This window comes from Neoarius graeffei, chromosome 15, assembly GCF_027579695.1.
Source record: "Neoarius graeffei isolate fNeoGra1 chromosome 15, fNeoGra1.pri, whole genome shotgun sequence".
Lineage (NCBI taxonomy): Eukaryota > Metazoa > Chordata > Actinopteri > Siluriformes > Ariidae > Neoarius > Neoarius graeffei.
Window position 1 is genome coordinate 12,018,052 of NC_083583.1, and position 9,977 is coordinate 12,028,028.

General features: G+C 39.5%; 1 protein-coding gene across 1 annotated transcript; it reads left to right on the forward strand.

The window, feature by feature from the left end:
- The first annotated feature begins 225 nt into the window (after positions 1-225).
- On the forward strand, positions 226-8,198 carry LOC132899164 (protocadherin-20). Its single transcript, XM_060940855.1, has 2 exons — positions 226-369; positions 2,339-8,198. The coding sequence occupies exons 1-2, from the start codon at positions 319-321 to the stop codon at positions 4,943-4,945; spliced, it is 2,658 nt and encodes an 885-aa protein (XP_060796838.1). The 5' UTR covers positions 226-318; the 3' UTR covers positions 4,946-8,198.
- Positions 8,199-9,977: the final 1,779 nt, after the last annotated feature.

The window sequence follows — 9,977 nt, forward strand, 5'->3', positions numbered from 1 at the left end:
ACCAGCCTGCTTCCCTCAGGGAGTTTGGACTGGACTGGACTGGCGCGCGCGCGCGCGCGCGCACAACGTCCCGATTGGCTCGTTTAACTATGCAAATGAGAGGGCTGGATAGCGAGCTCATTGGTCAAAGCCAGAGCGTGATTAACATGCAAGTAGGCGTGTCCTTGCCGTGGTTCTGTGAGGGAGATGAATGGCCGGATTCGGAGCGGCTCAGACGCGCGTGAAGCGCTGAAGGTGACGGATGTGTTCCGCGCGCATCATGCGCATGTTCAGTTCTGGAGAAATAATCCCTCTGGAATAAAGCACCGGCTGGGAAACATGTGCAACATACGCAGAGGTTCCTGCCTCGTTAGGGAAGGAAAGTTCTGGGTAAGTTTGTTTTCTAAAAGAATGCTTTATGGAATTTTTATTTATTTTATTTATTAATTTATCTCAGACATGCAGACAACGTATAGTCCATAATATTATAAAATATATCAAATTGCATAAAAAATATATAAAATCTATCAAATAAAAATTAAAACAGAACACATGACTTGCACCATGATAGGCCAGCATCTGTAATAATAATTAAAAAAAAAAACCAGTATAAAAATCACAGCAGAATAGTTAAGACATATATGATGACCAGCATACAACAGGTTTTTCCATTTTGTGACTAATTTTGACTCGCGACAAATATCAGAATGAATAAAAAAGTTCTCAGAATATTCAAGCCGTTTTTTAAGACTATAGATAGCAGTTCTTAGTAATTCCTAATGCCATTACTAACAAACATCTGACTAGCACTGCTTCTGCGGTTATAATTCAGTAGGCCCCTAAGGACATTATTGAAGGCAACACATACGATATTTCTGTAATTAACACGATAATTTACCCATAGAGTTCATAAGTAAATGTTGTTACAATATGATGAGAATAACTTGACCTTAACGGCATTTGAACAAAAGTAAAATTTTCTGGCAAGTAAATTACCTCGACCGTATAAAGCTCTCTGTTTACTTTTCATATCCTCTTCATCATTAAGATGACTATCAATGATATGACCAAGATATTTATATCGATTAACATAATCTAGGACTGAATTAGCTATTTAAAAATGAACTTGAACCTAAATAGGCATGGGTCTGTGAAACTGATTTCAAGGGTTTTTGTTGTTTTGTTTTTTTGGATAGTTATGCATAATTTTTTTCCCCCAAGGATTTAGGATTTGGGATTTTACCTATAATGCATTCGTTTAATTATTAATCTCACATAAACTGTCAGTGCTTTTCTACATATCTGTCATTCTTTCCTGTCACTTTTAGTTTTTGTCCAGGGTGCAACCACTGAGATGGAACCTAAAACCTCAACTGTGTTTTAACAACTCGATCAGCCTGTTTCTATGTGCGTGGAGCCTGTTATTGCAACAATTGTATACTTACTATTAATCTGAAACCAGATTTTTTTTAATTATTAATTTTTAGTTAATTATTGCAACAATTGTATACTTACTATTAATCTGAAATCAGATTTTAAAAATATTTTAATTAATTACTACTACGATTGCATACTTATTATTAATCTGAAATCAGATTTTTTATTATTAATTTTTAGTTAATTATTGCAACAATTGTATACTTACTATTAATCTGAAATCAGATTTTAAAAATATTTTAATTACTACTACAATTGCATACTTATTATTAATCTGAAATCAGATTTTTTAAACAAATATATATTTTTAATTAATTACTGCAACAATTGTATACTTACTATTAATCTGAAATCAGATTTTTTAAATATATTAATTTTTTTATTAATTATTACAATGATTGTATATTTACTATTAATCTGAAATCAGATTTTTAATGATTTTTTTAAAAATTCATTATTGCAACAACCATATACTTACTATTAATCTGAAAACCTTAATGAAATTCCTTAGAAATGTTGAAGAAAATACTTGACTTAGTATATACTGTATGTTATAGTACTGTATGTACAGTATCATCATTATTTTAAGACTCAGTGATAGAAATGCAGGACTATACCGTTTCCTGCTTGAAAGCCTATTTGTAACTATTCTTAATTAAATCAGATCGAATAGATGACTATAAGAAGCACTGGATAACCTAGCTAACCTACCTGTAGCTGACAAACATATTACATTTCTAAATTATTTACCTGTCAGTCACGAGCGCCAAGATAGTACGACGGTTCACGATTACTCCTGTACTATCTTTCGTCCTGCACCTCCTCTGGATGATACACTTCTTAGAATTCATACAAACCTCATCTTTTTGAGACATGAACCTCTTTCTCTTATTAAAGTGTACCTTTTTTCTGTTCATTGTAGGGTTTTTGGATTCTCCTACTGTACACAAGTCCTCTATCCTGCTTTTCAAAGTTCAGCCATCTTGTCTATAAGATAAAGGAAGGCTTACCCAAGGGGATTCTCATCGCATCTATTGGAGAAGATTTAACGTTGGATTTCTCTGTCGTCCCCCCTCGTTTGTTCCATCTGGAGTTAAGGCAGAGTGGCTCTCAGTATGTTAATCTAAGTGATACAACCGGGGAGCTATACACGTCTGCTTTGGAGATTGACCGAGAGACTCTATGTGCAGATTCCTACGAGGGACAAGGATGCACTATCTCTCTGGACATAATTATTCTGCCACAGCAGTACTTCCAGCTGGTTAAGGTCAAAATCGTCATTGAAGATATTAATGACAACAAGCCATATTTCCCAGTGGATGAGATCAGCGTGTCTGTGCCGGAAAATGCACCGGTCAATGCTCGGTTTGTGGTAGAGCAACCTGCTGTAGACCCAGACATAGGCATTTATGGGGTCCAGACATACTGGCTGGCCAATGACTTTGGAGTTTTCACACTGGATGTTGAGCAAAATGAAGGGGGAGAGTTGACACCTTTCCTGATCATTACTGGGCCTCTGGACAGGGAAACACAAGCGGAATACATAACTGACTTCATCGCTGAGGATGGAGGCTCTCCACCATTTTTGGGCACTGCCACGCTTAGAATTATCATCACAGATGTAAATGACAATTGCCCCAAATTCAGCGAGACTCAAGTGAATGTGACAGTTTCTGAAAACACCACAAAGGGCTCACCGTTGGCCCGTCTCTATGCCTTTGACCCAGATCAGGGTATCAATGCTCAAATTACTTACGCTTTCAGTAAACGGGTCACCCGAGAAACTAGGAACCTGTTTCGTTTGGATGAGATCACAGGGGTCATCAAGCTAGCTGAAAAGATTGATTCTGACACTGGAAAGTTGCACAAGCTGGTTGTGCTGGCTAACGGGCCAGCTTGCATACCTGATATTGCTACCGTCACTGTGAAGGTTGTTAAACAAGTTTTGGGACCCCCAGCCATCATACTCCGTTACATTGCTTCAGAGAAAGATGGTGTGGTTTCTCTGAGTGAATCAGAGCCACCCTTTACACCTATTGCTTTCTTCACCATCAAGAATGCCAACCCAAGGAAGAAGACGACATGCTTTTTGCAAGGGTCTGGACCCTTCAGGCTCTTGCCATATAAAAATTTGAAAAATGAGTACTTGCTGGAGACTACTGATCAGTTGGATTATGAAGAGCAGAAACATTATGAACTCACTGTGGTGGTCAGAAACACTGATGGTGTGCTTGTTGAGACACAGGTGAAGGTGCAAATGTTGGATGATAATGACAATGCACCCATATTTAAGCAGTCTGTTATTGACATCAAGATTGAGGAGAACAATGCTCCAGAAACATTTCTTACTAAACTTCAGGCCACTGATGAAGACAGTGGTAACAGGGGTGAGGTACTCTATCTTCTTGGGTCAGATGCTCCCCCAATCTTCCACCTTGATCGGTTGACTGGGATCTTGACCTTGATCACATCTCTTGACAGAGAGGAGAAAGAGACCTACCGGTTTATAGTCCGAGCAGTTGACTGTGGCACGCCAAGGAAGGAGTCAATTGCCACAGTTTCAATCACAGTGCTGGACCGCAACGACAATACTCCTCATTTCATCAACAAAGATTTCACCTTCTTCATCCCAGAGAACTTCCCAGGATTTGGGGAGATCGGAGTGCTGTCCGTCACAGATCCAGATGCTGGGGAAAATGGCTGGGTGGCACTATCAATCATCAATGGAAGTGACATATTTGTCATTGACACAGGACGGGGGGCATTGAGAGCAAAGACCCCACTAGACAGGGAGCAGCAAGGAACGTACTATCTCTGGATTGAAGCTGTGGATGGGGGTAAGCCTGCTCTGTCCTCTGTCACCATGGTTACTATTTTGCTCCTGGATGTCAATGACAACCCACCAATGGTGCTGTTTCCCCAGTCCAACCAGTCCTACTTGCTGGTTCTTCCCAGTACACTCCCAGGAACATCCATCACAGAGGTCTATGCTGTGGACAGGGACACTGGCATGAATGCTGTCATTGCTTACAGCATCATCAAGCGTCGGGGTGGTGAACCAGGCTCATTTGACATCGACCCGGATACAGGAAACATCACCCTCAAGAAAGTCTTGAGTGACCGGGGTCTGTACAGCCTCCTGGTCAAAGTCAGTGACCATGGCCAACCTGAACCACTCCACTCCACTGTTATGGTCAACTTGTTCGTCAATGAGACCATCAGCAATGAGACATACGTTCAGAGCCTCCTGACCAGAGAGGCAGATATCGGGATCGAGGAGGTCAGGCCACCAAACAGACTCGCCCAGAGGCCAGAGTATAACGAACTCTTCCCCTGCAAGCTGTTACTTATTGCCCTTAGCACCACGTGTCTGGGACTTCTCCTCATAGTGGTGTCACTGACTGCATATATATGCTGTCAGAGGCAAAAAAATCATAAAAAGAAGAGATCGGAAGTAGAGATCCCTTTAAAAATGAATGGTGATAGGCAAGCCATGGACAGGAAACTCATGGAAATTTCGAACATATGACCATGGGCCTCTCAATAAACTGTCTACAAATGTAAAATGTGCAGCTTCTCCAGACAAACAAGTGGAGTATAAACTGAGGAAATTGTGTATATATTGTATATTTGATGTTTTGTAATTTTATGACAAAAAGAAAATATATTTAAAAAAATGCTAAAAAAGGTTACGTCAAAAGTGTGTCTAGTTTTGCAAACCCACATTTTCTCAAATGCTTGATTATATGAAACTGTAATTTATTAAGTAATTTACTAAGTAGTGCCCTCAGCAAAGTGTCAAACTGCACAATATTTTTGTTTCGCCACTTACAGTAATTGTTAAAATCATTCTCTATTCTCCAAACACAGTGTTGTGTTTTATGAATATTGAATATGAAAAACAGAAATATCACTGAGTGATAAGCAGAAATGCTTACAACATTGAATTCATTAGACTGAATTCATTAGTGAATATACTTCATGCATTTTGTTTGGGATAAAGGATACATCTATCATGTTAGACTCTGGTGCACTGACTTTTTAGTGCTAGTCTGATGAGCACCTGGATTTCCAACGTCAGCTTGGTTTATTAGAGTATGTAATGAGAATTTCAGATTCTCCATCCTTCTGTACCAAAAAAGAAATGTCTACGTTTACATGCAGCATAATAATGCGACTAGTAGCTCAATTGGAATATAAATCAATTGTGGTCAATCTGGATGAAATTTCTATCTGATTCAAAGACGAGGAAGATGTAAACTTTGGTAAATTGGTGTCATACTGGCTAAGAAAGCAAATTTCATTATTTTAATTATTTCATTAAATTCTTAAATATTTAAGAGGTTGAATGAGGTCTAAGATGGGTCCTCTGCAAATATTTAACAGTTATTCCATGAAATTGAGTCGTACATGAGCTGATAGCCAACGAGGTGCATAGCACTGAGTGGAATAATTGTTTTATTCTATCCACATTCACTGGATTTTGAGAAACAGAGCATTTTTATTTTTTGCAAATTCGATAAATAAAAACTTTATACAAAACGTCCGACAAAATCATTTCCGCTTAGAATGTAAACAAACCGGCGAAATGACAGGAGCAATTTGTGAAAAACGCTATAATAATAATAATTCTTGAAAAATAAAGATACGTTCTTACCATCGAATACTTTTATTCCATATTTTGTTGCCTTTTTTTAATTTTTTGGGGGTTTTGTTTTCGAGTAGCATTTTTATTTCATCCTCGGTTGGTTCAGCAACACGCGTCACCATTTTGTTTTTCTCTACAAACAGTATAGATGACTTGCAACCGCATGATCAAAATGTGCTACGTCATGAGCATCCGCCATGATGGTGGATATACAAAGCAACTAGGATGGCTGCCGCTGAAAGCGTCTGTAAACAATGCTGAATTTTCTCAGTATTACCACGATTTGAATGGTCGAGCGAAGATTCGATACAAAGAGAAGGTAGATATGTGTGGTTTTGACCCATATTATTTAAAAAAGTCCGACTTTTCTGAACATAAGACGCTTCTACCAACCATCGAGTACCCAGATATATCGCGTTCTATCTGGTTCGGCTGCTGAAGAATCAAGTCCGACCTTGGACGAAACGTAGCCCATTTTCTGACTGGGAGCCCAGTCTGGATTGTTTCTATCATATAATTTTGCTGGCGCTCCTAGAAGCGAAATGCTAATACACGTGTTAAAATTATAACGATGACTGAGTGAACTACGATAAGAGAACGCTCATTTTATAGCAAAATTCTAGCAACATGAAATAAAATTCTTTCATGATATTATCGAGAAAGCTTTTGAATCTCACCTGAGATAAAATGATCACTGCAAACACGAGCTGTTTTGGTTTTAGCCTCTGTTAGATAAATATTGATGGGGTCAAAATTGGAACAGGTGTTTGAATTTGCACACCTTGGCTTCAGAATTAAAGAAGATGGAGACTGTTACAAAGAAGTAACGGCACGTTTGGGACTTGGAGCAGCAGTAATGTCAAAGTTAAATACTATATGGAAGAATAGAGGAATTAGCATAGCAACAAAATACAGATTGGTAAAGGCACTTGTCTGGCCGGTGGCAACATAGGATTGTGAAGCTTGGGTAATCAGGAAGAATGAAGAGAAAAGAATTGCTGCGTTTTAAATGAGGTGCCTGAGAAGAATGATGAGAATACCATGGACAGCAAAGGAAACAAATGAAAATGTTTTCTGAGAGGCTAAAGTCGATCGTCAACTGCTGGAAATGGCTAAAATGTCTCAAGACAGTCTGAGTCATTAGAGAAGGACATTCTATTCGGCCTTCTAAATGGAAAAAGAGGAAGACCAAGAAGATGATGGATGGATGACATCGTCACGTGGACAGCGCTGTCGGCGCCAGATGCATATAGAGCGACAAAAAATAGAACAGCTTGGAAGCAAATCGTGGACACTGCAGCCCACCGTCGGAACGATGATATGGGCAAATGATGATGATGATGAGATCAGCCCTGCCGATGTTGTTCAGCCGTGCTCGTCTCTTCTCTGTACTAAGCCTCAGAGTTTCCTCGCTCTCTTTCCGAATAACGGACGGAATTCTAAAAAATCGGAACGTGCCACGGTCACGAGTACTGTTGTGACTACAACCATATACAGCACAAAGATATGGCATAGCTAAAAGAACGCTTAAAGCAGTGAAAAACAAAGAGTTGGCACGTGTAACTGTTTTGTATGGAATGTCGCTTGACTTCGCATTTGTATCTCCACCAATATGGCCAACATCCAGGTTTCTATTTTGCTTTAACAAAACTTGCAAGTCAAGGATATGAGCTGATATCCTAGTAGTAGAGTAGCCAATCAGAGTGTGTGATTGCTCATATCCAGCGAATGTGAATAGAATAATTTGAATTATGTAAGTCTCAGCTAGATGGACAATTTGGACTTGTTAGAAACAAGCAAGGTGAAGGAGAGCTCGGTTAACCCAGTGAACTAACATTAGCTTCCTGTTCACTCAATATTCTTCTCATTGTTGTTATAATGTTGTGAACTGCAACTCCTCGAGTACATGCAAATTTGGTTCAACTTACATGTAAATGGATATTTTCAATGGACATCTGCCAAAGTTTAGGAGGATAAACTTCATTCAGCATCTGCATTTGGAAAGAATTTCATTCAGATTGACGAAAATCATTGCATATGAACATAGCCAATGATTCGTTCCGAGACCTCACGACCTTGTGGTGTGTAAGTAAAGTGTACATGCATATTAAAGTGCTCTATTTTCTTACCACAATTGTTATTTCCATCCTTTTTTTGTGTTATCTGCTAAGCTGTTCTTCTCAGATAACAAACAGTGGAAAGTGCTTAGTCTGTTAAAACTGTCCAGTCAAAAACGACGGGAGATTTCGAACCAAAAACATCAAAACCGATCAGGACTTGCCGTTGTTATCGTACCTGATGCTGCAGGGTTTATTGCTTTAACATTCTGCCCTTGGGGACAAACCAACAAGTGATAAGGACAAACCAGAGATCAGAGTTTATCTTTCTGATGCTGAAATTCATTGAGATTTTTTTTTTTAATTATAATTTTCTTCCAGGGGTGGCACGGTGGTGTAGTGGTTAGCGCTGTCGCCTCACAGCAAGAAGGTCCAGGTTCGAGCCCCGTGGCCGGCGAGGGCCTTTCTGTGCGGAGTTTGCATGTTCTCCCCGTGTCCGCGTGGGTTTCCTCCGGGTGCTCCGGTTTCCCCCACAGTCCAAAGACATGCAGGTTAGGTTAACTGGTGACTCTAAATTGACCGTAGGTGTGAATGTGAGTGTGAATGGTTGTCTGTGTCTATGTGTCAGCCCTGTGATGACCTGGCGACTTGTCCAGGGTGTACCCCGCCTTTCGCCCGTAGTCAGCTGGGATAGGCTCCAGCTTGCCTGCGACCCTGTAGAACAGGATAAAGCGGCTAGAGATGAGATGAGATGAGATGAGATGAGATTTTCTTCCACAAAGGACCACCACCTGAAAATGGTTAATCTTCTGCTGGGTGTTGTTGACATACAATTTGGCAGATGAGTGAGGATAATTTAACGAAACATGCAGTAGCCAAGGATAACAAAGTGCATTTTTTATTTAATTTCATGGGAACAAAGTTGGGTTATCACAGAGTTCCACCAGCATCTGCTGAATGGCAAGGTGCTGACATGTTTGCTAAGGGTATGCAGCTGATAATCATGAGAATTCTTCCTTTGCCTCAGGTGTGTTTTAGTCCCAGCCTAGAGATGCATACCATAATTATTGTGCTTCGACAAATAATGTCTTTAAGCATAACAGGTTCTGTCAGATACCTTATGTGGCTGCACAATGGACATAAATCTCAAGTCCACACAGGGTTTAATTAAGTCAGCTATTTTTGTTTGTTTTTTTGTCATGAACATGAACATATTCCCTTCCTTATAGCTGCATTGAGCTGTCCTCTGGACAGCTTTTGGATTCTCTTAGTTAACATTTCCCACAGATACATTTATAGTATACTTAAAAATATATACAGTGGTGCTTGAAAGTTTGTGAACCCTTTAGAATTTTCTATATTTCTGTATAAATATGACCTAAAACATCATCAGATTTTCACACAAGTCCTAAAAGTAGATAAAGAGAACCTAGGTAAACAAATGAGACAAAAATATTATACTTGGTCATTTATTTATTGAGGAAAATGATCCAATATTACATATCTGTGAGTGGCAAAAGTATGTGAACCTTTGCTTTCGGTATCTAGTGTGCCTCCCTTGTGCAGCAATAACTGCAGCTAAACGTTTCCGGTAACTGTTGATCAGTCCTGCACACTGGCTTGGAGGAATTTTAGCCCATTCCTCCATACAGAACAGCTTCAACTCTGGGATGTTGGTGGGTTTCCTCACATGAACTGCTTGCTTCAGGTCCTTCCACAACATTTTGATTGGATTAAAGTCAGGACTTTGACTTGGCCATTCCAAAACATTAACTTTATTCTTCTTTAACCATTCTTTGGTAGAACGACTTGTGTGCTTAGGGTCGTTGTCTTGCTGCATGACCCACCTTCTCTTG

Bases quoted from the DNA above. Each gene is read 5' to 3' on its own strand.
- LOC132899164 (XM_060940855.1), top strand. From the start codon at position 319: ATGTGCAACATACGCAGAGGTTCCTGCCTCGTTAGGGAAGGAAAGTTC. The intron at 370-2,338 runs GTAAGTTTGTTT...TGTTCATTGTAG, and splicing joins TTAGGGAAGGAAAGTTCTGG to GGTTTTTGGATTCTCCTACT.